The sequence below is a fragment of the Rhinoraja longicauda genome, chromosome 3, assembly GCF_053455715.1.
Source record: "Rhinoraja longicauda isolate Sanriku21f chromosome 3, sRhiLon1.1, whole genome shotgun sequence".
In the NCBI taxonomy this organism is placed as follows: Eukaryota; Metazoa; Chordata; class Chondrichthyes; order Rajiformes; family Arhynchobatidae; genus Rhinoraja; species Rhinoraja longicauda.
The window spans coordinates 86,688,075-86,715,502 of NC_135955.1; the positions used below are offsets into that span (position 1 = coordinate 86,688,075).

Sequence of the window (27,428 nt, forward strand, 5' to 3'; positions counted from 1 at the left end):
GCACGAATGACGTCGGGCAGAAGAGGAAGGAGGTGCTACAGCGGGAGTTTAGAGAGTTGGGAAAAATGCTGAGAAGTAGGACGTCGAAGGTGGTTATCTCTGGACTGCTACCGGTACCTCGTGCTGGTGAGGCCAGGAACAGAGAGATAAAGGGTATGAATATATGGCTGAGGGGCTGGTGCAGAGAGCAGGGATTTAGATTTCTGGACCACTGGGATCTCTTCTGGGCTAGGGGTGACTTGTACAAAAGGGACGGGTTACATCTTAACAGCAGGGGGACAAACATTCTGGCAGGCAGGTTTGCTAGTGCGACACCTGTGGCTTTAAACTAAGTAGTGGGGGGGAGGGGTTGACAAATTGTGAATATGAAGATGAGGTAAAAAAAGGGAATAAAGGAGATATTGCAAAAGACTCTCGGAAGAATGGGAACAGAAGTTCTAGAGGGGAAAAGAAATTAAGGGCAGGGCCAATTGTGACCGATGTGAGAGGGGAGGTAAATACAGAAGTTAAAGTGTTGTACTTAAATGCGCGTAGTATAAAAAATAAAGTGGATGAGCTTGAGGCTCAGTTAGTCATGGGCAAGTATGATGTTGTAGGGATCACTGAGACATGGCTACAAGTGGACCAGGGCTGGGAACTGAATATTCAGGGGTACACAACGTATAGAAAAGACAGACAGGAGGGCAGAGGGGGTGGGGTTGCTCTGATGGTAAGGAATGATATTCATTCCCTTGCAAGGGGTGACATAGAATCAGGAGATGTTGAATCAGTATGGATAGAAATGAGAAATTGTAAGGGTAAAAATCCCCTAATGGGAGTTATCTATAGGCCCCCAAACAGTAGCCTCGACATAGGGTGCAAGTTGAATCAGGAGATAAAATTGGCGAGTCAAAAATGTAATGCTACGGTGGTTATGGGAGATTTCAACATGCAGGTAGACTGGGAAAATCAGGTTGGAAATGGACTCCAGGAAAGAGAGTTTGTAGAGTGCCTTCGAGATGGATTCTTAGAACAGCTTGTACTGGAGCCTACCAGGGAGAAGGCAATTCTGGATTTAGTGTTGTGTAATGATCCTGATCTGATAAGGGGACTAGAGTTAAAAGAGCCATTAGGAGGCAGTGATCACAACATGATAAGTTTTACTCTGCAAATGGAAAGGCAGAAGGGAAAATCGGAAGTGTCCGTATTACAGTATAGCAAAGGGGATTACAGAGGCATGAGGCGGGAGCTGGCCAAAATTGACTGGAAGGAGGCCCCAGCAGGGAAGACGGTAGAACAGCAATGGCAGGTATTCCTGGGAATAATGCAGAGGTTGCAGGATCAATTTATTCCAAAGAGGCGGAAAGACTCTAAGGGGAGTAAGAGACACCTGTGGCTGACAAGGGAAGTCAGGGACAGCATAAAAATTAAGGAGAGGAAGTATAACATAGCAAAGAAGAGTGGGAAGACAGAGGATTGGGACTCTTTTAAAGAGCAACAAAAGTTAACTAAAAAGGCAATACGGGGAGAAAAGATGAGGTATGAGGGTAAACTAGCCAGTAATATAAAGGAGGATAGCAAAAGTTTTTTTAGGTACGTGAAGAGAAAAAAAATAGTCAAGGCAAATGTGGGTCCCTTGAAGACAGAAACAGGGGAATTTATTATGGGGAACAAAGAAATGGCAGACGAGTTAAACCGTTACTTTGGATCTGTCTTCACTGAGGAAGATACACACAATCTCCCAAATGTTCTAGGGGCCGGAGAGCCTAGGGTGATGGAGGAACTGAAGGAAATCCACATTAGGCAGGAAATGGTTTTGGGTAGACTGATGGGACTGAAGGCTGATAAATCCCCAGGGCCTGATGGTCTGCATCCCAGGGTACTTAAGGAGGTGGCTCTAGAAATAGTGGAAGCATTGGAGATCATTTTTCAATGTTCTATAGATTCAGGATCAGTTCCTGTGGATTGGAGGATAGCAAATGTTATCCCACTTTTTAAGAAAGGAGGGAGAGAGAAAACGGGTAATTATAGACCAGTTAGTCTGACATCAGTGGTGGGGAAGATGCTGGAGTCAATTATAAAAGACGAAATTACTGAGCATTTGGATAGCAGTAACGGGATCATTCCGAGTCAGCATGGATTTACGAAGGGGAAATCATGCTTGACAAATCTACTGGAATTTTTTGAGGATGTAACTAGGAAAATTGACAGGGGAGAGTCAGTGGATGTGGTGTACCTCGACTTTCAGAAAGCCTTCGACAAGGTCCCACATAGGAGATTAGTGGGCAAAATTAGGGCACCTGGTATTGGGGGTAGGGTACTGACATGGATAGAAAATTGGTTGACAGACAGAAAGCAAAGAGTGGGGATAAATGGGTCCCTTTCGGAATGGGAGGCAGTGACCAGTGGGGTACCGCAAGGTTCGGTGCTGGGACCCCAGCTATTTACGATATACATTAATGACTTAGACGAAGGGATTAAAAGTACCATTAGCAAATTTGCAGATGATACTAAGCTGGGGGGTAGTGTGAATTGTGAGGAAGATGCAATAAGGCTGCAGGGTGACTTGGACAGGTTGTGTGAGTGGGCGGATACATGGCAGATGCAGTTTAATGTAGATAAGTGTGAGGTTATTCACTTTGGAAGTAAGAATAGAAAGGCAGATTATTATCTGAATGGTGTCAAGTTAGGAGGAGGGGGAGTTCAACGAGATCTGGGTGTCCTAGTGCATCAGTCAATGAAAGGAAGCATGCAGGTACAGCAGGCAGTGAAGAAAGCCAATGGAATGTTGGCCTTCGTAACAAGAGGGGTTGAGTAGAGGAACAAAGAGGTCCTTCTACAGTTGTACCGGGCCCTGGTGAGACCGCACCTGGAGTACTGTGTGCAGTTTTGGTCTCCAAATTTGAGGAAGGATATTCTTGCTATGGAGGGCGTGCAGCGTAGGTTCACTAGGTTAATTCCCGGAATGGCGGGACTGTCGTATGTTGAAAGGCTGGAGCGATTGGGCTTGTATACACTGGAATTTAGAAGGATGAGGGGGGATCTTATTGAAACATAAGATAATTAGGGGATTGGACACATTAGAGGCAGGAAACATGTTCCCAATGTTGGGGGAGTCCAGAACAAGGAGCCACAGTTTAAGAATAAGGGGTAGGCCATTTAGAACGGAGATGAGGAAGAACTTTTTCAGTCAGAGAGTGGTGAAGGTGTGGAATTCTCTGCCTCAGAAGGCAGTGGAGGCCAGTTCGTTGGATGCTTTCAAGAGAGAGCTGGATAGAGCTCTTAAGGATAGCGGAGTGAGGGGGTATGGGGAGAAGGCAGGAACGGGGTACTGATTGAGAGTGATCAGCCATGATCGCATTGAATGGCGGTGCTGGCTCGAAGGGCTGAATGGCCTACTCCTGCACCTATTGTCTATTGTCTATTGTGGTGGAGAAAAGTCGCCCGAATGTTAACAGGATTGAAGGGCTTGAGTTACAAGGAAAGACTGGATAGGCTGGCACTTTATTCTGTGGCGTATAGGGGGTTGGGGTGTGGTTTGATAGAGTTAGACAAAATCATGGGCGGCAATGATGTGAATGATCACAGTCCGTTTTCTTCAGGCTAGAGGGGTCCAGAACTGGACGGCATAGGTTTAAGATGATAGGGGAAAACTTTAAGAAGGATAACTTCTTCACACATGGGGTGGAACAAGGAATGTTGAGGTGGGTACAATGATATCTAAAAGGCATTTAGGCTGGAACATGGGTAAGAAAGGCTTCGAGATATATGGGTAAATGCATGCAAATGGGTCTAGCGTGTTTGTAAAACCTGGTCTGCATTGATGAGTTGGGCCGAAGGGCCCGTTTCTGTGCTGTTTGATGCCGTGACTATAAATGCAGGTTGATGTTGTCTTAAAGCTTAAATCCATTTGTACCACCACAGTAAATGAGGCAGCCCACTTCTGCTTGCACAAAACCCAGACAAAATCAGGCAAGGGTGTATAAGTGACTAGTAACATCTGTGCCACCGATGCCAGGCAATTACCATCTCCATCAAAAGAGACTAAGTATCTACCCTTGATATTCAATAGCATGAGCAACAGATGGGCCGAAAGCATTGGTATTTATTTGTACGTCTCCATACAGTAGTTGTAACGTAGGCCATGACATCAATGTAGAATTCAGGGGTTCGTGTCATGGGTACCAGAGTAATCATGGAGGACGTTAATTTACAGATAGACTTGAAAAATGAAATTAGTACCAACAATGTAGAGGAAGAAGTCCTGGAATGTATAATCCATGAATTTAGAGGTTGGCATGAGAAGGACTGGCCATAGAACAGGCTCTGTGGATCTAGCATTGTGCTAGAACAAAGGGCGAAACAATGATCCTATTGTAAGGGGGCTAAATGTGACTATTGGAGACAAAAAGATAGTTAAATTCATAGTGATGTGGCCCAATCTTACACCGGAGTTTTCAACATGAATCAAGAAGACTGAAGGTATGAGAGTTGGGTTGGCTGAGGAATGGGAATCCATTTAGAGGGCTTGGAAGTTGACAATCATTGGCCAGTGTTTACAGAAATAACGCATTCTGGAATGGTTCCTGCAGATTGGAAGGTAGCAAATGTGACCGCACTATTTTAGAAAAGAGGGGGAGAGAAAACTGAGGACTGCAGTTAGTGGGAGAAGGCTGTGATCTATAATAAAGACCACAAGATGGACGAAGAGGAGATGGCCATTCAGGTTCTCAAGCTGGTCACCATTCAATAGGATTGCGGCTTGTATTCCTCAAGACTAATTTCCTACCCTTTCCTGGTAACCCCTTCCTGATTAGAAGTCTGTCCATCTTGGCTGACAATTATATGGATATTTGATCACAATGCTCCAGGTGTGGTCTCACAATTTGGTCTCGTTGCCTGAAGAACAATATACTTGCCGACGGTGGCGTGTGCCGTTGCCTTCTCTACATTGCCACAAGTGCTACACGTTGAAATAACCCCTGGCTGTAAAATACTTGTGGCTGAAAAAGGAGCTACAGAAATGCACGTTCTCTTTCAATAGACAATAGACAATAGGTGCAGGAGTAGGCCATTCAGCCCTTCGAGCCAGCACCGCCATTCAATGCGATCATGGCTGATCACTCTCAATCAGTACCCCGTTCCTGCCTTCTCCCCATACCCCCTCACTCCGCTATCCTTAAGAGCTCTATCCAGCTCTCTCTTGAAAGCATCCAACGAACTGGCCTCTACTGCCTTCTGAGGCAGAGAATTCCACACCTTCACCACTCTCTGACTGAAAAAGTTCTACCTCATCTCCGTTCTAAATGGCCTACCCCTTATTCTTAAACTGTGGCCCCTTGTTCTGGACTCCCCCAACATTGGGAACATGTTTCCTGCCTCTAATGTGTCCAATCCCCTAATTATCTTATATGTTTCAATAAGATCCCCCCTCATCCTTCTAAATTCCAGTGTATACAAGCCTAATTGCTCCAGCCTTTCAACATACGACAGTCCTGCCATTCTGGGAATCAACCTAGTGAACCTAGGTTGTTGTCCTTTGAGGAAAATTACAAATGTTGTGATTTTAAGAAAGGATACCTGGGAACACTTGTTTTGTGAAATGGTGTTTGTTTTGTTGTGACCGTGTGAAGTCTGTGTTGAATTGATTCTTTATTTCCACCATTGCAGCCGTGGCTCGGGCTATGCACCAAGTAAGGATATGTATGATGGAGACGTGCGATCTCAGCCCGCTGGCTCCTACTATCCCGATGAACTGCAGCGCTTCTACAAATGGACTTCTCCTCCGGGAATTATCAAAATTTTAGCAATCATTATCATCGTGATGAGCGTCGGAATCTTTGCTTGCGTGGCGTCAACTTTACCCTGGGACATGGACGGAGGGATGGGAGGAGGAAATGGCATGGGGTTTGGAAGTCAAGGAGGAGGTCATGTGGGCTTTGGATCCGGCACAGGCTATGGATATGGAGTGGGAGTTGGAGCATATGGATATGGGGGTGGCTACACTGATCCACGCGCTGCCAAAGGCTTCATGATTGCATTGGCTGGTGTCTCCTTCGTTGTACTTCTGGGTGTCTTTATCATACTCGTTTCTAGGACCAGACTTTCAAGAACAAGGAAATTTTACTTGATTCTATTAATTGTGAGTGCTCTCGTTGGCTTTCTGATGTTGGTGGCGACACTTGTCTACCTGATGGGAATCAACCCGACAGCACAGGCTGCAGGGTCCGTCTTCTACAGCCAGCTACTGAACCTCTGCAATCAGTTCTATATCCCATCCACCTCCGGCGTCTACACAAATCAGTATCTCTATCACTACTGCGTTGTTGAACCACAAGAGGCAAGTATCTCATATCTTTGATGCGAAGCAAGCAGATTTCAGTTTCATAAGTTCATGTGCAGAATGAAGCCATTCCGCCCATCAAGTCTACTCTGCCATTTAATCATGGCCGAACTGTCTTTCAACCCCATTCTCCTGACTTCACCCCATAACCCGTGACAGACACCCGTACTAATCAAGAATCTATCAATCTTCGCCTTAAAAATATACATTGACCCTGCCTCCACAGCCATCTGTGGCAATGAATTCCATAGATTCACCACCCTCTGACTAAAGAAATTCCTCCTCATCTCCTTTACTGGTCTGTAGTGTGCGACTTGGAGAGGCTAGATGCGGGAAGCTTGTTCCCGATGTTGGGGGAGTCCAGAACCAGGGGTCACAGCTTAAGGATAAGGGGGAAGTCTTTTAGGACCGAGATGAGAAAACATTTCTTCACACAGAGAGTGGTGAGTCTGTGGAATTCTCTGCCACAGAAGGTAGTTGAGGCCAGTTCATTGGCTATATTTAAGAGGGAGTTAGATGTGGCCCTTATGGCTAAAGGGATCGGGGGTATGGAGAGAAGGCAGGTACAGGTTACTGAGCTGGATGATCAGCCATGATCATATTGAATGGCAGTGCAGGCTCGAAGGGCCGAATGGCCTACTCCTGCACCTATTTTCTATGTTTCTATGAAACCGGAGCACCCGGAGAAAACCCACACAGGTCATGAAGACAAGGTACAAACTCCATACAAACAGCACCTGTAGTCAGGATTGCACCCGGGTCTCTGGCATTGGAAGGCAGCTGTTCTGCCACTGTGCCACCGTGCCGTCCACGTTTACATTTGTGAGCATTTGGACGAGCTCCCCTTGGTGGGTGACTTGGTTTGATTAGTTACTTTAAAAATAGTTACGCATTGGAACTAACTCCATGTTTTGAAAATTTTAATGTTAGAAGGAAAATTCATTGTCCGTATATTCTAAACAAAATATTCGGACAATTGTGTCCTCCCAAATTGTACGTGTTTTATACCAACTTGCAGCCCAGTGATAGGAACATTGACTTCTCCAACTTTAGATAGTTCCTCTGTCCCTCTCTTCCCCTCCCCTTCCCAGATCTCCCTCTATCTTCCTGTCTCCACCTATATCCTTCCTTTGTCCCGCCCCCCTGGCATCAGTCTGAAGAAGGGTCTGACCCGAAACATCACCCATTCCTTCTCTCCTGAGATGCTGCCTGACCCGTTGAGTTACTTCAAATTTACAAAAAATTGTGTCATTCTTCAGCCTGATTTCAATGGATAGGGAGATACATAGATCAAGAAATGCAAAAATAGTACAAAGGGAATGGAGATCAAGGGCAATGTAGAATAGATCATTGTTAGTTGGGAGAAGGGAGAACTTCTTCAAAGCTTGCAGCCCAGCGGTATGAACATTGACTTCTCCAACTTTAGATAGTTCCTCTGTCCCTCTCTTCTCCCCTCCCCCCCCCCCCCCCTTCCCAGTTCTCCCTCTATCTTCCTGTCTCCACCTATATCTTTCCTTTGTCCCGCCCCCCTGACATCAGTCTGAAGAAGGGTCTCGACTCGAAATGTCACCCATTCCTTCTCTCCTGAGATGCTGCCTGACCTGCTGAGTTACTCCAGCATTTTGTGAATAAATCCCTTCGATTTGTACCAGCATCTGCAGTTATTTTCTTACACTACTTATACTGATACTTCATGATACTTTATAGTTTAACAGTTTTGGGAGAAATCTTTGAAAACGTCAGTGAATTCTCAAAACAAAAATATTTGAATGACGTAAAATTATGTCCCAATATTTTTCAAAAACATAGTTTAAACTGTTAACTTTCATGTAATCAAGCTGATTATAATGGGCTGACATTTTCTGATTATAATGGGCTGACATGTGTGTTTGAAAGTGTAATGGAAGTGCCATGCAATTAAGAGTTTGCTGATGTTTCCTTGATCTTCATTAACTTCTTGTTTTGTGTCTCCCTCAAGGCCCTTGCAATCGTGATGGGGTTTGCGATCATAATATCTTTGGGCCTGATCATCTTCTTTTCATATAAAACACGTAGCAAAATTACACGATATGGTAAAGGCAACATCCTGTGGGATAGGATCCGCATGGAAAACGAGATGCCTCCAAATGTCGAAGAATGGGTGAGTGTCTCTCGGGCTGGTCTAATATGTTGTTCATAGTTTATTGCGTAAAATTTCTCTGGTAAAAAAAATCCATAGTTTTTCTTGGAAAACAATTTGGTACGTGAATGTATTTCAGTAGTTAAACGTTTTTATTTTTTCTATTTTGTTTCAAAGAAAATCACTTTACTCTTTAGTTCATCAACTGGAAAGAGTACACAGTGGAGCAGCTGGTAGAGCTGCTGCCTCGCAGCACATGAGAAATAGGTTCGATCCTGACCTCGGGTGCACTCTGTGTGGAGTTCTCCCTGTGACCTGTGTATGCTTCCTCCAGTTTCGTCCCACATCCCAAAGATGTGTGGGTTTGTAAGATTATTGGCCTTTGCAAAATTCCCCGTAATGTGTAAGGAGTAGATGAGATAGTGGGATAACATAGAACGAGTGTGAATGGGTGATCAGTTGTCGGCATGGACTTGGTGGACTGTAATGCCTGTTTCCATGGTGTATCTCTTTGGGAAAAAAAAATCTGTAATACAGATTCTAAATACAAATTATGTTCCAATGTTTGGAGAAATGTTACCATTGAGATATGCAAAAGGTTATGCTGAAGGAATTATCCTTATGTAAGTGAGGATAGATAAAACGTTCTAGTGAGGGTAGTTAAAATAAAAAGTTCCAGTTATCCTTATGTAATTTCATTATCTGGGTTTGAGAATATGGCAACAATAATGCTTTCTACCAGCTTCTACCAAACTTGTTCAGCAAATAATTCTCTGCACTGAATCCATAATAATCCCTTCGTAATGATCTACAATTCTTGCTTAAAGTATGTAAATGCATACAACAATGTTTTATTCATTCCATTTTGTAACAGTTTGCAAATAGTGTATGAGTTCAATGATACCTGCAGAGTTCCTGGTCAGAGGGAAACGTACGGACATTGGACGTGGGGGATTAAGTGGGAATAATGGGAAAGCACAATTAGAGATGCGCTGATGTAGCTTTGAGAAATGGGCAAAGGAGGGGAATTGTTTAGAGAACTGGAGCATGGGAGCTGAAGGAGTGGCAGCCATTACTGGAGTAATAAATATGCAAACCATCAGTAGGGCATTGATTGCTGATTTTAGATGGAAGTGGCCATTGAATGGAGAAGCCAACGATGGAGCTGAGTAGTAACCCAGAGCTTTGAGCCGTTAGTGCTTGGCCTGGTGGTAGGTGCTGTTTGAATTGGGACGTAGCTGTAATTTCTGAGGCGTTGTTGGAATAATACAATCAAAATCACTATTTAAAAGAAGTAGTAGGGAGAAAAAAGGAAACCACATTGGCCTGGGATCACCAGAAATGTTGGTGCTGGGATGGATTAAGTATTGGTTGCTGTGCAGGAACCCATAGCACAAATAGCCTTCTACTGCTTCTATTTCTTGTATTCTCACAGGGAGAGTATTCAATATATGGGGGAACTGTTTCCTTTTAAGTTCTTCACTTCTATCCAACTATTCATATTGAACCTGGCCTGTTTTTTTTTTACTTGAGAGTGAATTCAGTGAGAAATGAAAACTTTTAGACAGCACAGTTATCTATTTTTAAATTACTGTTATAAATCTCTAGGGTCTGTAAAAGGTAAGCAGAAAATATTGTTGTCCTAAATATCATCATATCATATATATACAGCCGGAAACAGGCCTTTTCGGCCCTCCAAGTCCGTGCCGCCCAGTATCCCCGTACATTAACACTATCCTACACCCACTAGGGACAATTTTTACATTTACCCAGCCAATTAACCTACATACCTGTACGTCTTTGGAGTGTGGGAGGAAACCGAAGATCTCGGAGAAAACCCACGCAGGTCACGGGGAGAACATACAAACTCCTTACAGTGCAGCACCCGTAGTCAGGATCGAACCTGAGTCTCCGGCGCTGCATTCGCTGTAAAGCAGCAACTCTACCGCTGCACTACCGTGCCGCCCTAAATGTCCCTAAATGTACAGATTGAGGTCGGTCTGGATACGAGGTCCTAATTCACGTGCCAATAGGTGTTATTAATTTATCTTAGCAGTAATTCCTCCAAGTGGCAAACTTGAAACTTGTACAAAGTAGAACAGGAATTCAGAGTTAGTGAGTGGGGGGACATTAAAATATTTTAAAGTCATGGCCATGCAGTGATTCCTATTGAAGCTGCATTTGATTTGTAAATGAAGATAAACATAAAAAGCTGGAGTAACTCAGCCGGCCAGGCAGCATCACTGAGAGACACAAAAAGCTGGAGGATTTTGCAAATGTCGGAGGTAGAATTCAACTTGACAGGGAGAGAATGAAAACAAGATTTTAAAAATATATTGTGATGTATAATGAAACATTTTTTTTGCCCTAAAAAAAGTATTGGGGATGCAACATTTGTCTTGTGTTAGAGAAAGGCAAATTCTGTGTAGCAGCTTGCACATTGTGCAAGATAATTTTAAATTTGTTTCGATACAGTGCAATTATGTGTAAGTAAGTGTTCCGCGAAATGATGAGGGTTAATTTGCTTCTCCTTAACTGCCGAAATGGGTGTTGATGCAGAAACTCCTACCTGGTGAAACAAATATTCTGCGCAATGCTATCCGTGATGGTGTATCGGCGAGTCAGTTTCTGGGTGTGCCTGTAAACAAGTTTCGAACGATGAATCTGTAACATGATACCAATGATAACTGCATGATCTTGCTGGAGCGAGACTTGTTTTACTACAAGTGCAAAATTAGAGTCCACGTATTGTAAAGACCTAAACCAGTAGATTATTTTTTATAAGATGTTTATTTTCTATTTGGATATAACTATTCATTTTCACTCTAAACTGGAAAACTCTAATCTATTTGGATCAATTTAAATGAGTCTCAGTTTCTCCTCTAACACTTGGCTCTACCCGTACTTGCTCACGAGCTGGATGGTATTAAATTACAGGCACAGAACAGGTTTTTTGTTTTGTTTACGGCTGCTTCTCGGTCCAGAAAGTAACCAGAGACGCAGTGAGATCGCATTTTTGACATTGGGGAAATAAAGTTTAAAAGGGATCCTACCAATCTGGAGAAATTAACTTCAAGTTTAGATTCGTGTTTGGAAACCTCCCATACTGCTTACAGCTTGAGAACAGAAATAAATAATGCATTTAGTGTAGATAGACACAAAATGCTGGAGTAGCTCAGCGACTAACCTTGGTCAGGGGAATCCTCAGTTAAATGCAAATCCACTGCTTTCCTGTGCCTCCCCTCCCCCACCACCCCCTCCCTGCCCCCTTACACCTATATTCCTTTCTCTGGCTTGATAATTTGCACAAGGGTCTCGACAAAAGTCGCCTATTCCTTATTTCCAGATATGCTGCCGGACCCGCTGAGTTACTCCAGTACGTTGTGTCTTGTCTTCTTCCACCTCTTCCATCCTTGTATCCTTATGTCACACCTTTTGTCTTTTCATCTCTAGCCTTTGTCCAACCATCTGCCCATCCCCATCCCAATCACTCTGTCCTGTCCTCACCTCTTTCTTACAACATCAACCCCTCTCTCCCCCCGCAATCAGTCTGAAGAATGGTCCCGACCCAAAAAAGCAACTATCCATGTTCCCCAGAGATACTACCTGACCCGTGACTTACTTCAGCACTTTGTGCCTTTAAAAAAAATTAATCGGAATCTGCAGTTCCTCGTGTCTCCTTGGAAAGTGAAACAGTTAATGTTTCAAAACAAAGAACCTTTGTCATGCTAGGGAAAGAGAGAAAACTAGTTTAAGTGGTGGGGGTGGGGGGGGTGGTTGTTGGATGGGTCAAAGGGAATTTCTGTGTTGGGTGAGGCCAGGGTTGCCATGGGGATAAGCTGTAGATGAAGTTGTCCAATTGGTCGTTGCAGACCAAAGAATGAATCGGGAGTTGCAAAGACAATTATTCCTTGGCGTGCTGAAAGGGAAGGGAAGGTATATCTGGGGGATGGAATCTCATTGAAAGGGTAGAAGAGAGTTTAGGACAGACATGTGAAGGTTAGTGAAAGCAACTGATATTCTCACATTTGGGCATAAGAGCTGAAGAGGGCCAGGCATGGAGTGGACACGGGATGACCGAAATGGTGGAGACCGCAGCAATGGGCCTTTGCAGCCAGCTGGAGCTGGGACTGTAAAATGGTGCCTCTTGCTGCTTAGGGACTTAGTGGGCTGTTCTGTGCATACGGTTGATTGTCCTATCCACGAGGATAATCTTGATTAGCTGTATGTAAAAAAATATACTTGGTACACGCGAACCAACTGAACTGTCATTGTAGCAGAAAAAGGGGTAAAATGGCAACCACAGTTGTTACCTATGTGAGTTTTGAAGGAAATACTTGGAGGAAATTAGTTCAAAGGAGAAGTGGTGCAATGTGAGAATAAATTCAGCTGCATGAAGGAGATTGTTGGTGGCTGGGGACTGATTCAGGGAAGAAGCGTTCAGGACTTTCTGGACGTGTTGAATTTAACAATTCAGATTACAGGCATGGTCCCCATATTTTTGTTCGGAAGCTGTTATTAAAACTCTGGAGATAAACTTTATTATATTTCCAACTTGTGGAAAGTGAGCTGAAACTCCATTTCCCTGCTGCAGATGACACCTATACTGATTGCTTTAAGCAACTTTACAGTCAACATAATGAAAAGATTTAATTTGATTGAAAGGTTCAGTCTGAAAAACAGTCTGGACCCTAAACGTCACATATCCATGTTCTCCAAAGATGCTGCCTGACCCGCTGAGTTACTCGAGCATTTTGTGTCCTTTAATGTAAACCAGCATCGGCAGTTCCTTGTTCCTTCGTAATTCGTTGTCCTACGGGTACTTGGCTTGCATGAGGGATTGTTTACTTTTATTGTGAGTAATAATTATATAGTAGGTGGAAAAAAGGAACTGACTTGGTTCTAAGAAATCTAGAAGGTACGTTGGCATTCAGTTCTTCAGCATTAGTGAAATGAAAGCTTTTGTTCTGCTTGTAATCTTATGGCAAACTGAAAAAAGGAACTATTTTAACAAGATTGGGAACAAATGAAGGAGGAAGGCTAAAAGCTACTGATAATAGCAGAAGTTGAAACCAGGGGTTTGGTCACTAAAAGATCTTGAATATAGACTGAACACCTGGTGGAAAAGGAATGTTGCTAATGGAACCAAAGGGGTCCAGCACAAAACAAGACAAGAAAATAGGGGAAATTAGAAAAGAAAATACACAATGCAGATAAAACCTGTAGTTTGTCTAACCACCCTGAAAGGTGGAAGTATAAAGGGAGAAAATGCTCAGAGGGGTCCCGTTGATTTGTTATCATCCGCCAACATTTCCGTCACCTACAACGGGACCCCACCACTGGCCATATCATATCATATATCATATCATATATATACAGCCGGAAACGGGCCTTTTCGGCCCTCCAAGTCCGTGCCGCCCAGCGATCCCCGTACATTAACACTATCCTACACCCACGAGGGACAATTTTTACATTTTACCCAGCCAATTAACCTACATACCTGTACGTCTTTGGAGTGTGGGAGGAAACCGAAGATCTCGGAGAAAACCCACGCAGTTCACGGGGAGAACGTACAAACTCCTTACAGTGCAGCACCCGTAGTCAGGATCTAACCTGAGTCTCCGGCGCTGCATTCGCTGTAAAGCAGCAACTCTACCGCTGCGCTACCGTGCCGCCATCTTCCAATCCCCTCCCATTTCTGCATTCCGCAGAGACCGTTCCCTCCGTAACTCCCTGGTCCACTCGTCCCTTCCTACCCAAACCACCTCATCCCCGGGCACTTTCCCCTTCAACCGCAGGAGATGCAACACCTGTCCCTTTACCTCCCCCCTCAACTCCATCCAAGGACCCAAACAGTCTTTCCAGGTTAGACAGAGGTTCACCTGCACTTCCTCCAACCTCATCTATTGTATCTGCTGCTCCAGATGTCAACTTATTTACATCGGCTAAACCAAACGCAGGCTCGGCGATCGCTTCGCTCAACACCTGCGCCCAGTCCGCACTAACCAATCTGATCTCCCGGTGGCTGAGCACTTCAACTCCCCCTCCCATTCCCAGTCTGACCTTTCTGTCATGGGCCTCCTCCAGTGCCATAGCGAGTCCCACTGGAAATTGGAGGAACAGCACCTCGTATTTCGCCTGGGCAGCTTGCAGCCAGTGGTATGAACATTGACTTCTCTAATTTTAGATAGTTCCTCTGTCCCTCTCTTCCCCTCCCCTTTCCCAGATCTCCCACTGTCTTCCTGTCTCCACCTTTTTCCTTCCTTTGTCCCGCCACCCTGACATCAGTCTGAAGAAGGGTCTCGACCCGAAACGTCGCCCATTCCTTCTCTCCTGAGATGCTGCCTGACCTGCTGAGTTACTCCAGCTTTTTGTGAATAAAACCCAGATATACAGAGTGGGTTACCTAAAGTTACAGAATTTGACATTGATCTGGAAGGCTGGATGCAGTGTGCCCAAATGGATAAATGAGGCATTTTCCTTAAGCTAGTGTAGTACCTCCTTACAATGGCACAAAGGCCATAGGCGGGTCTGAGTAGGAGTATCATCATCATCATCATCATCATATATATACAGCCGGAAACAGGCCTTTTCGGCCCACCAAGTCCGCGCCGCTCCAGCGATCCCCACACATTAACACTATCCTACATCCACTAGGGACAATTTTTACATTTACTGATGAATAGTTTAAAATGTTGGGAGGGAAAAAGAAGCTTGGGGTCACTTCAGTGGAATAAATGTGGGTGCTCGACAAAGTCATCGTCTAATTTGCACTTGGCCTCTCCAGAGGAGGCAAAACCGTGCACACTGAATGCAGTAAACTAGATTGGAAGAAGCGCAGGTGAATCGTTGCTTCACCTGGAAAGACTATGCAGTTAGATCCCTGAATAGGAGGAGAGAAAGATGAAAGGACAAATATGGCAATTTCTGCAGTTGCCTTTTGAAAGTGCCATGAGGAAGGTGTGGTTGGAGGGGATGTGAGGCAGTGCAGGGAGTTGTTTAGGGTGCAACCTCTTCAAAATGATCCACGCGGAATGTGCATCTGATGGCGAAATCTTGTTGGAGCTGGTTAAAATGGAAAAGGATGGTCCATTGAATGTGGAGGCCCGTGCGGTGGGAGGTGAGAACCTGGGGAACTTTGCCCTTTCTTAAGGAAGGGTTTGCATCAGTTTCTAGATCAAGATTCAAGATATCTTTATTTGTCATCCAAAAAAACATTTTTTTTGGACGAAATTCAGTCACCCACAGTCCAATAACAAAAGCAATAAAACAGGCGTTGGGAAGTTGGGAAGGTGGGCCAAAGAATGGCAAATGGGGTTGAACTTTGACAAGTGTGAGATATTGCACTTTGGTATGTCAAACCAGGGCAGGATTTGCACAGTAAATGGTAGAGCCTTGGAGAATGTTCTCAGAGTATCGGGGTATGGTTCCCCGAAAGGGGCAAGTCAGGCAGACAGAGCAGTGAAGAAGGCCTTTGGCATGCTTGGCTTAATTGGGAAGGGTGTTGAGTACAAAAGTTGGGACATCATGATGCGGTGTACAAGTGGTTGATGAGACCACACTTGGGGTATTGCATGTAGTTCTGGTTGCTCAGGTACAGAAGGATGTCATTAAATTGGAAAAGGTGCAGAATATATCCACCAGGCTGTTCAGTGGACAAGTGGGCATGAGTTGCAGGGATAAGCTTCCAATTGGATAGGCTGAGAGATTGTCCTCTGGATCGTAGGAGGCTGAGGGGTGACCTTATGGAAGTGTACCAGATCATGAGGGACCTGGATAAAGTCAACACTCATTCCTTTTCCCAGGTTAGAGGATTCTAAAACTAGATGGGAGGTTTGTGTTTAGGAGAGGGAGAGAGAGGGACCTTGGGGGTAATATTCTCACTCAGAGGGCAGTCCATATTTGGGGTGAGTTGCCAGATGGAGCCACAGAAGCCGATACAAATAAGACTTTCAAAAGTCATTTGGGCAGATACATGGATCGTGAGTGTTTAGAGACAATAAGGCAGAGATAGATAGATTCTTGATTAGTACAGGTGTCAGAGGTAATGGGGAGAAGTGCAGAAGAATGGGGTTAGGAGGGAGAGATTGATCAGCTGTGATTGAATAGCGGGAGAGGACTTGATGGGCCGAATGGCCTAATTCTACTTCTATTCCTTATGATGTAAGGAATCAAGGGATATGGAGGAAAAAGCAGGAACAGGGTACTGATTTTAGATGAACAGCCATGATCATATTGAATGGCGGTGCTGGCGCGAAGGGCCGAATGGCCTACTCCTGCACCTATTTTCTATGTTTCCATGACCTTAATAGGCCAAATCCAGGCAAATGGGACTACTCAAACATGCCAACTTGGTCGATATGGACAAGTTGGCCCAGAGAGCCTATTTCTGTGCTGTATAGTTCTATAAACTCTATGACCCATCTCTGTCTAGGGTGTGGTGGCAGGGGAAAAGTAGGGGTGCGGGAAATAGACAGGAGTCATCGAGAGATCTATTCCCTGTATGAGGAGAACTGCCCAGAAAACAAGATCGTGATTGCTTCAGGCCACACAATCGCATCTCATTGCATTAGCATAGGAATCTCATTGCTGTAATGTGTGCATTTCCTTTAAGAAAAACAATTATAAGAAATTAGGAGAAGGGGAGACTTTTTTAACTACAAGTCTTTAGATTCATTTTCAAAAACACATGACTGATCTGTGACATGGTTCCAGTAAAATTTCCAACCCTACCCCTCCCAATTTTTTGAAACAGTAGTTAATTAGAGGGATCATAGTAATTCCAAAATATAAGGATCCTGAATGGAAGCTGGTATTAAAAATTAAGAGACTATGTTACACAAAGCTCGTAGGATGGTAAAACTCGAACGGATTTGACGTTCCACTTCTACTCCCAACTTATATTTGCAGAAACTTAAAGGCTTAAAGCAGTGTAGAAATCTAGCATCACAAAATGCTAGAGTAACTCAGCAGGTCAGGCAGCATCTTGGAGAGAAGGAATGGGTGACGTTTCGGATCGAGACCCATCTGAACGTCATCCATTCCTTCTCTCCAAGATGCTGCCTGACCTGCTGAGTTACTCCAACACTTTGTAATATCTTCGATTTGTACCAGCATCTGCAGTTATTTTTCTAGAAATCTGTCATGCTATACAACAGGTTACAAGGAAAACTGCGCATTTTTGGTCTCCTAATTTGAGGAAGGACATTCTTGCTATCGAGGGAGTGCAGAGTAGGTTCACCAGGTTAATTCCCGGGATGGCGGGACTGACATATGATGAAATAATGGATTGAATGGGCTTGTATTCACTGGAATTTAGAAGGATGAGAGGGGAATCATATAGAAATAGAATTATTGAGTGATTGGACAGGCTAGATGCAGGAAAAATGTTCCCGATGTTGGGGGAGTACTGAACCAGGGGTCACAAGTTTAAGAATAAAGGGTAGGCTATTTAGGACTGAGATGAGGAAAAACCTTTTCACCCAGAGAGTTGTGAATCTGTGGAATTCTCTGCCACAGAAGGCAGTGGAGGCCAATTCACTGGATGTTTTCAAGAGAGAGTTATATTTAGCTCTTGGGGCTAAAGGAATCGGAGGGATGTGGGGAAAAAGCAGGAATGGGGGACTGATTTTAGATGATTAGCCATGATCATATTGAATGGCGGTGCTGGCTCGAAGGGCCGAATGGCCTACTCCTGCACCTATTTTCTCTTTCTATTTGTGTTTGCAGCTTGTGTATAAAAGCATCAATCACTGACACGTTGCTTGGGTACAACTGTTTAGTGTCATCTAATCATCAGCTCTTATTTATTTCTTCTACTCTTTTTATCATTTTGACATATTGTACAATGGCCTCTGACCCTAAAGCTCTGGGCTATTTAAAAAAAAATTCTGCACAGACACACACACACACACCTGTTTGTTTTTTTTGCCAGGCACTAACTTAGAATTGATAAAGACATAGGGGCAGATTAATTACTTTATTGCATCTAATACAGGCCAAGAAAAATATTGTAAAGATTAGAAAACTGGAAAATATATTTGACTTTTAAAAAACATTTGGATAGATATATGGATAGGAAGGGTTTAGAGGGAAATTCCAACTTGGTCGGCAGGGATGAGGTGGGCAGTGCTGTACAGCTTTGTGATTTTAATCCCCTCATTTCTTAAATTAAATAACCACAGAACTGGTTTTGCCTCTCGGCACTGATGTTTACACTTCAGACAAGTTTCTTCTCCTAACCTACCATGAATCTTTTATTTGTGCATTTGTGTGACTATCCCTTGAATGAATGAAAGCTGCTCATTTGAGCAATCTGAACCAGGGCCGTTTTTACAGCATTATGGGCCCCCGGGCAAAGCAGTGTACTGGGGCCCCTACCGTTACTCTCCCCCACCCCCCTTTCCCTACCAGTCCCCCCCTGTCGTGCCGGCGAAAAGCACTTACCGAAAAGCACTTAGCGATGGACTTAGGGTGCTATATTGTTGCGAAAAGCACTTGCAGATCGCTGTGAGAAGCACTTGGGGATGGAAAATGTTGCGAAAAAAGCACTTATTGAACCTACATTTTTAAAGTAGTGTTTATTTATTGCAAGTCACTTAACATACACAGATCAGCATGGGGCCCCTATGCTCGTGGGGCCCCGGGCAAGTGCCCATCAGGCCCATGCGTTAAGACGGCCCTGATCTGAACGTGGCAGCAAATGCATTCCCACCACTCTCTATATAAAGTAGTGAATCCTGGTCTCTTCTGTACTTGTGACCATGAAACAAGAATGAATACCGATGGCACCGTAATTTAGTTTATTGATACAGTTTAGAGGTTCGATGGCAGAGGTGCCTTGGAGAAGGAGAATATAAAACTAACTTACACTTGCTTTTCACGTACACTTTGTATGGTTTTTAAAAAAAAGTTAAAATCTTTTCCTGTGTATTAAAGGTGAACAATGTGTCTGGAGTTCCGGAGGAACTAGCGACTGATGGCTATTCTTATAAACCAAATGGTTCCATGCACGATGAGCCCAACCATGAAACCAGACCGCACCCTGATAGAGCCTATCCATCTCGGTGAGTACCCCATGTTCCATCGGCTTGATTCATAACTTAATGCTTCCTGTAGTTTTGCAGCAACCTTTTTAAATGGTGTTCTTGCTGTCTTGTTTATAATTTTAGGTGCTTACCTGAAGACCAAAATAGAAAAGATGATCTCATTTACTTCTCCCAGGGGCTTACAATTAATCACACAACTCTGACAATCCATCATTCCTTGAATGAAAGCAATCACGTGTTGTTTTTTTTCGTTTTCCCCTTTACTTCTCTCTTGAACCTTTCAAGCATAGCTGCAGAGAGAGAAGTTCAAAGCCTGTGAATGCATGTAGAATTATACCCCGAGGCAAGTGGGTGTTTTCTCATGAAGGTAGATCAGGAAAGTACAATGTCAATAGATAATAGGTGCAGGAGGCGGCCATTCGGCCCTTCGAGCCAGCACCGCCATTCAATGTGATCATGGCTGATCATTCTCAATCAGTACCCTGTTCCTGCCTTCTCCCCATACCCCCTGACTCCGCTATCCTTAAGAGCTCTATCTAGCTCTCTCTTGAAAGCATCCAGAGAATTGGCCTCCACTGCCTTCTGAGGCAGAGAATTCCACAGATTCACAACTCTCTGACTGAAAAAGTTTTTCCTCATCTCAGTTCTAAATGGCCTACCCCTTATTCTTAAACTGTGGCCCCTTGTTCTGGACTCCCCCAACTGTTTTCAAAATGACTTGCGCATTAATCACTGATTCCAAAAATCAGAGTACTGACATCTACAAACGAATGTTTTAAAATATAGAAACACCGTCGACTATTAAATGTCCAATATCTCTGCATTAAATCTTTTGTTTTAGTAATCCTGAAGTTTCAGTGCCACTGATGCGTGAGCAGCCTCGGCCTTCGTCCAGCAGAGATTCTGATGAAAGCAAGCCATCTTCAGAGAGAAAGCCCCGCAGGAAGAGGAGACCTGGAAGAGCAAAGAGAGTAGACAATGATGAATATGAAACGGATTATACAACTGGTGCAGAATCCTGCGATGAACTCGATGAAGAAGACTTGGAAGGGTACGATTGTTTTTTAAAAAATGTTTCGTTTAGTTTAGAGAGACGGCGTGGAAACAGGGCCTTGGTCCCACCGAGTCCAGCGATCCCCATACACTATCGCTATGCAAGGCACTAGGAACAATTTACAAGCTTTTTCGAAGCCAATTAACCTACAAACCTGAGATAGACACCAAATGCTGGAGTAACTTAGCGGAACAGGCAGCATCTCTGGAGAGAAGGAATGGGTGACGTTTTGGATTGAGACGCTTCTTCAGAGAGTCGACCCGAAACGTCACCCATTTCTTCTCTCCAGAGATGCTGCCTGTCCCGCTGAGTTACTCCAGCTTTTTGTGTCTATTTTCAGTTTAAACCGGCATCTGCAGTTCCTTCCTACATAACCTACAAGCCTGTATGTCTTTGGAGTGTGGGAGGAAACCAAAGATCTTGGAGAAAACCCTTGTGGTCACGGGGAGAACATACAGACAGCATCCGTAGTCAGGATTGAGCCCGGGTCTCTGGCGCTGTAAGGCGGCAACTCGACCTCTGCGCCACCGTGTCATTTTGTTAATTATGCCGTTGCTTTCAGCTTTCAATGAAATCGTTGCATTGACCAGAATTTGTCATTCTTTGCAGTAAGTATCCACCAATCACTTCAGACCAACAGAGACAAGATTATAAAAAGGAATTTGATGATGATTTGCAGCAATACAAGCGTCTCCAAGGTGAAATGGATGAAATAAACAAGAAATTTTCCCAGCTGGACAAGCAGATTGAAAAGACTGAGGAGAGTGAGGAGTATCAGGTAGGTTCTGAATCTGTCGTGTGGCATTGCAAAGAAATCTGATGGTAGAAATCTCATGATACATTTGATAGATTGAACAATGATTATATTATTGAAGTCCCAATATACATCTACCTGTGATCATTGAATAAAATGTATTTGTTTGGATAGAACTCCATGAATAAAGTCCATTCTCTATCTCTAATAGATAATCACCCCTGCCAACCTTTCCAAATTTGGCCGAAAGTTTCCCCTTTCTTATTTCATTTCTGCCATTCCGATTTCGCCTCACATTTTACCGCGAAACAGTCGGTAATTGCGATTTGTCAATTCGGCCGCTAGAGGTTGCAAGGGATTCCGTGAGAAATCCCCCACGCCCTGGAAGAATCCCCGAAAATGTGGCACCTAGACTGGGCAAGGCAGCCAATCTCGTCCTCATTGGGACTTCCATGGCCAATTTGTCAATTCGGCCGCTGGGGCTTCGGTGAGAAATCCCCCCCGCCCTGGAAGTCTCCCTGAAAATGTGGCACCTCGGCTGGGCAAGGCAGCCAATCTCGACCTCATCGAGACTTCCATGGCCTCGGTGGGTTGAATTTGCAACCTGCGGCCGGGGCTCTGGAACTCCAGCCCAGTTGGAGCCAGCAAATCTATCCCCATAGCCAACTTCCTTAACTGGCTGGATAAGCCAGCAAAGCTCTGGAACCAAGAGTGCCAGAAAATCAGTGGTGGAACTATAATGAGTAAATATTAAATTTAAGTGCAAGATTATATAACTATATTAATTAATTAATTAAGAAGGGGTTAAAATATAAAACACAGCAGAAAAGCCAATTACCACTGTTTTGGGCTGATTATCAATTAATGTGCGAGTTTACTTCAACAAGTACTTCTCAGGAGAGAAGAAAAGGGTGACGATTCGGGTCGAGACCCTTCGTTAGTCTAATGAAAGGGGAGGGGGTGGGACAAAGATGGGATGTAGCAGGAGACAGGGAGACTAGAGTGAGAACTGGGAAGGGGAGGGGATAGAGAGGAACTATCTGAAGTTAGAAGTCAATGTTCATACCGCTGGGGTGTAAACTGCCCAAGCGAAATATGAGGTGCTATTCCTCCAATTTGTGCTGGGCCTCAATCTGATAATGGAGGAGGCCCAGGACAGAAAGGTCAGGTTGGGAATGGGAAGGGGAGTTGAAGTGCTGAGCCACCGGGAGATCAGGTAGGTTAAGGCAGGCTGAGCGCAGGTGTTGAGCGAAACGCCTGCGCTTGGTCTCGCCGATGTTGACCTCTGGAGCAGTGGATACAATAGATGAGGTTGGAGGAGGTGCAGGTGAACCTCTGCCTCACCTGAAAAGACTATTTGGGTCCTTGGATGGAATCGAGGGGGGAGGTAAAGGGACAGGTGTTGCATCTCCTGCGGTTGCAGGGGAAAGTACCTGGGGAGGGGGTGGTTTGGGTGGGAAGGGACAAGTGGACCAGGGAGTTATGGAGGGAACTGTCTCTGTGGGTGGAGATGGGAAAATGTGGCCAGTAGTGGGATCCCGTTGGAGGTGGCGGAATTGTTGGAGGAACATTTGTTGTATGCGACGGCTGATGGGGTGGAAGGTGAGGACAAGGGAGACTGTCCTTGTTACGAATGGGGAGAGGGGGGGGGCAAGAGCGGAGCTGCGAGATATTGAGGAGACCCTAGTGAGAGCCTCATCTATAATGGAAGAGGGGAAACCCCGTTTCCTAAAGAATGAGGACATCTCTGATGCCCTACTATGGAACACCTCATCCTGGGCGCAGATGCGGCGTAGACGGAGGAATAGGGGATAGAGTTTTTACTGGAAACATGGAAGATTTAATATTTATCTTCTGCCTCTTTTTGCAGAATATTGCTGCTGAGTATAATCGACTAAAAGATCTGAAGAACGTGAGTAATTTATTTTCTTAACTTACTAATTGCATGGTAAATATATTGATCCATTTTACTATTGATAGGATATTTGTAAATTTCTCGCAAGAAATGTGTGCCTTTATTTGTTCTCTGTCGCGAACAAGATGATTTCCCGTGTAGTTGTCTTTTATCAAACAACTACTGAAGAGTTGATGCCTTGAGAGCCTGTCACCATCTTTACTTCAACTTTACACTTCATTGGATTAAGTTTGGAGCACAATTTTGCAAATCTTTGTGGCAAGGGAATAGAGTTATTTTCTGGAGTGTTTTTGACTCTGCGCTCTTTTCACCATTTTATTACTAGCGTTTCTCTATTTTTATCTGGCTTTTTGCCAGTGAAGTTGTTACTTAAAGATCCGGTCCAAGGTGCAAGACATCTTAGTGTGCAATAGAGCATGCATTTTGTACAGGCATGTAGCTATAAAGCAAATTGGGTATAATGCAATAGATGACTTGGGGAACGCAGTTTGTATCACGCAGATGGAAATAGTTACAATGTGATTTTGATCGGGAACAATCACCGTTCTAATCGGATACAGGCTACTAATTTCACCACTGGAGATGAAAGAGTTACTTTCGAAATTGACAAGATGGGGGAAAAAAACAATCTTGGAAAAAGTAGTCTTGGCAGGCAGAGAGTGGGGACTGAAATCCTTTTTACATGTAACTGCAATATTCAGACACCATTGAATTTTAAGAGCACAGGCTGTCAGTTTCACTTCAGGAGGCCATTTTAAGAGTTACCTTGGAAATTTACGTTATTGCTTTCCTATACTCTATTAAACAATGTAACATACAGTCTTTAGTTTTGTTAGTTTGCAATACCAAAATAAAATTGTAGCCATTAAAAAACTTTGTTTAGAGATACAGCGTGGAAACAGGCCCTTCAGCCCATCGAATCCACGCCGACTAGCAATCACCAGTACGCTGGTTCTATCCTACATGCTAGGGACAATTTACAGAAGCCAATTAGCCTACAAATCTGTATGTCTTTGGGTTGTGGGAGGAAACCGGAGCACCCAGAGAAAGCCCACAAGGTTACAGGGAGATCATACAAACTCCATATAAATCCCGTGATCAGGACCTAACCCAGGTGTCTAGTGCTGTCAGGCAGCAACTCTACCGCTACGTCACTGTGCTTGTGAAATTCCTACAGGAATAATAACTTTGTTATTGCCATTCTGAAGCTCTCTGGTACCCTCTGGTATAATCCCTTTCTCGCATTATAATGCAATTTTCTATTACATGAGGTTTCTTAAGAACACAACTATCATGTTGAGGAGAAGTGTTTGTATCTGCTCTGCTTATGGCAAGGATTTGTCGTGTAGCTGTGAAAAGCAGATCAACTTGCTGTCCGTTTCTAGCTTCATCTGAGCCCATGACTCTTTATTTCTGACCTTCCAGAAGCAACACATTTATAGCTCTTTCAAAGTGTTGACAGATAATTAGAGGCCAGACATTAGAAGTTACTTTTCTATGGAGAAATATAACTATATGTTAGAGATTCAGCATATCTCCAAATGATTGCACTGATCACATTCATGTCCACAGAAAGTCAAACATGTGGATAATGCATGCTCTTGGGGTGGAATTTACCAAAGGTATATTTGTTTTGCTCGGGGGAAGATTCTCCATGGGTAGGTCAGAAATATTATGGTGCCGTGTTTTGCTTTGTCAATTTGGCTGTAGGTGTAATTCAATATTGGCTACTTGCATTGCAACTCAACTGACTGACCAAACTAACTTTTAAACTTTTTTTACGACCAGCACAGAGATTGCTTCAATATAAACAGAATCTGTACCTGTTGGAACCAACAATTCTTGAAGCTATCGGTTTCAAGCTCAGTTGCACCTTATTATTTCAATGTTGATTGCTAACTAGATGTTTTAAATTATTGGTCATCAGGGGACCTGCAGGGGGAGGGGTCCGCTGAGAACTAAGGGGGGCCTGGCAGCATGGGGTGGGGGGGGTGGGGGGGAGGGGGAACTGCTGCCAGGTGAGGCGGCAGGCAGAGGATGGAACTATTCGGTGAACTTTTGTAACTTTGTCAAGGCCATAAACGTGACGACATTGTTTACTACCTAGGTGAGATCTGCTGTATGATTTTAAGATCATAAGTGATACGAGCAGAGTTAAGCCATTCGGAGTCTACTCCGCCATTCAATCATGGCTGATCTATCTCTCCCTCCTATCCCCATTCTCCTGCCTTCTCCCCATAACCCCAAACACCCGTACTAATCAAGAATCTATCTATTTTTGCCTTAAAAATGTCCATTGACTTGGCCTTCACAGCTTTCTGTTGCAAAGAATTCCACACATTCACCACCCTCTGACTAAAGAAATTCCTCCTCCTTAAAGGAACGTCCTTTAATTCTGAGGCTATGACTTCAAGCTCTAGACTCTCCCACTAGTGGAAACATTCTTTCCACATCCACTCTATCCAAGCCTTTATCTATTCGGTATGTTTCAATGAGGTCGTCCCTCATTCTTCTAAACTCCAGCAAGTACATGCCCAGTGCCAACAAACGCTCATCATAGGTTAACCCACTCATTTCTGGGATCATTCTTGTAAACCTTTGTATGCAAAACCAAGCATTGACTGTACCTTGGTACATGTGACAATGAAGTATAATGGAATCAGATCGTTACTTCACATTCTTAACTTTCATTTTACTTGGTAGTCTGCAGATTATCGGGAGAAGAAGCAACTTTGCAAGCAACTTAAGGCAAAGTTGGCTCATATCAAACAGATGGTCGGCAACTATGACAACCAGAAATCTTGAATGCTGAAGCATGTGCTTCTGACAGAAAATCAAAGTGGAGGATTGTTTCCAGCAGAGTGCCAAACATTGAGTCTGACCTGAAATGTGAAGCCAACACATTGAAAGGGACAAAAAAAAATAATTGCATGGTTTCAGATACTTTACAGTACCTTGATAAGATTTGAAATATTTTTTAAAGTCTCTTATTAAGCAATAATAATTTCTCAACTTTAAAACTTTGTCATTTGTATTCTGTCGGATGGAAAATATTTTTTAATGTTTTATTTTGTGAATAGTACAAAAAAGTTGACTTTTGGAACTCTGGGCCTCGGGGTTTAAGTTTCTTGAATTAATATTGGTTCTCAGCTTTGCTGAAGGCCATCTTTAATCGAACATCTTATATGTAGAAAGTGATTTTTGTTTTTTAGGATTTGTTTCTTCCATAATTGTGAGGGATTTGCTCGAATTATTGGACATTTGTTAACCAAGCTTCTGATGTGATTCAAGCCAATGAATAGCATTAATGCTGTTTTTACAAAAGTCACATTCTGTGAATTCAAATTGTTAAAGGCTACACTATTTGGTATCAACAGTTTTTAATCATAAGTCTTAATACACATGTCTGATCAGACACTCTTAATATCAATCAATGAACATTGAAGCAAGGCACTGGCTTGCCATATATTTTATAGCTAATCTATGTAGTTATTATTGGAAATGTTTTGATTACAACTTAATAACCAGGGATGATGTGTTTGCCATGTATATAATAGGTGCACCAGCACATCGACTAAGCTTGTATCTTGGGATACATTGTCCATCTGCTTTGCACATTACCACCAGGTTAAAACACCAAGCAAATACAGCTGAAATCTGGGCAATTGTTTTAATTATTGACAAATCCAATGTATTTTTATTGAGATCAATATGTATATTATTTTTAGCTTTCCTGATACTAGAGTGCATTTCGGATACATTAGTAGGTAAACTTAGAGTTTTAAAATCATGACTTTTTTTGTAACTACCTGCTCTGTTTCCACAAGTATGAATTGTGAAATTAGGCATGTTTAAACGGTCAATAAAAGTTAATGGTGTGCATTTTTTACTTGTGTTTTTAAAACTTTATTTTCCCATTTTAATATGCTTTCAGTGGTTTAATAGTCTCAAAATGTATAATGTTTCTTAATCTACCATAGCTTCTGGGAAAGAAAGTGCTAGAGGATCTCAGTGTGTCAAGCAACATCTCTGGAGGGCAATGGACAGATGGAGTTTTGGGGTAGGACTCCTTAGACTAATGGATACCCATTGCTTATAAAATAGTCATAGAGTATGAATCAGGCCATTCGGCACAACTTGTCCACATCAACCAAGATGCCCCATTTAAGCGAGTCCCATATGTCCACTTTTGGTTCATATTCCTCTAAATCTTTCC

The 27,428-nt window shown here is 43.5% G+C and overlaps 1 protein-coding gene and 1 long non-coding RNA gene across 3 annotated transcripts in view; one reads left to right on the forward strand and one right to left on the reverse strand.

Moving 5' to 3' along the window:
- The window catches only part of LOC144592152 (uncharacterized), a 42,269-nt gene extending 31,146 nt beyond the window's left edge, over positions 1–11,123 (reverse strand). Inside the window, exon 1 of the long non-coding RNA XR_013547097.1 lies at positions 11,011–11,123. This is a non-coding gene — a long non-coding RNA (uncharacterized LOC144592152). The remainder of the gene's footprint in view (positions 1–11,010) is intronic.
- The window catches only part of oclnb (occludin b), a 39,367-nt gene extending 12,280 nt beyond the window's left edge, over positions 1–27,087 (forward strand). For both annotated transcript variants that reach the window (XM_078396577.1, XM_078396576.1), the window contains exons 3-9: positions 5,650–6,319; positions 8,301–8,462; positions 19,380–19,507; positions 20,331–20,540; positions 21,153–21,321; positions 23,168–23,209; positions 25,916–27,087. In XM_078396577.1, coding sequence (XP_078252703.1) covers positions 5,650–6,319; positions 8,301–8,462; positions 19,380–19,507; positions 20,331–20,540; positions 21,153–21,321; positions 23,168–23,209; positions 25,916–26,017 — 1,483 coding nt within the window. In that variant the 3' untranslated portion in view covers positions 26,018–27,087. The remainder of the gene's footprint in view (positions 1–5,649; positions 6,320–8,300; positions 8,463–19,379; positions 19,508–20,330; positions 20,541–21,152; positions 21,322–23,167; positions 23,210–25,915) is intronic.
- Positions 27,088–27,428: the final 341 nt, after the last annotated feature.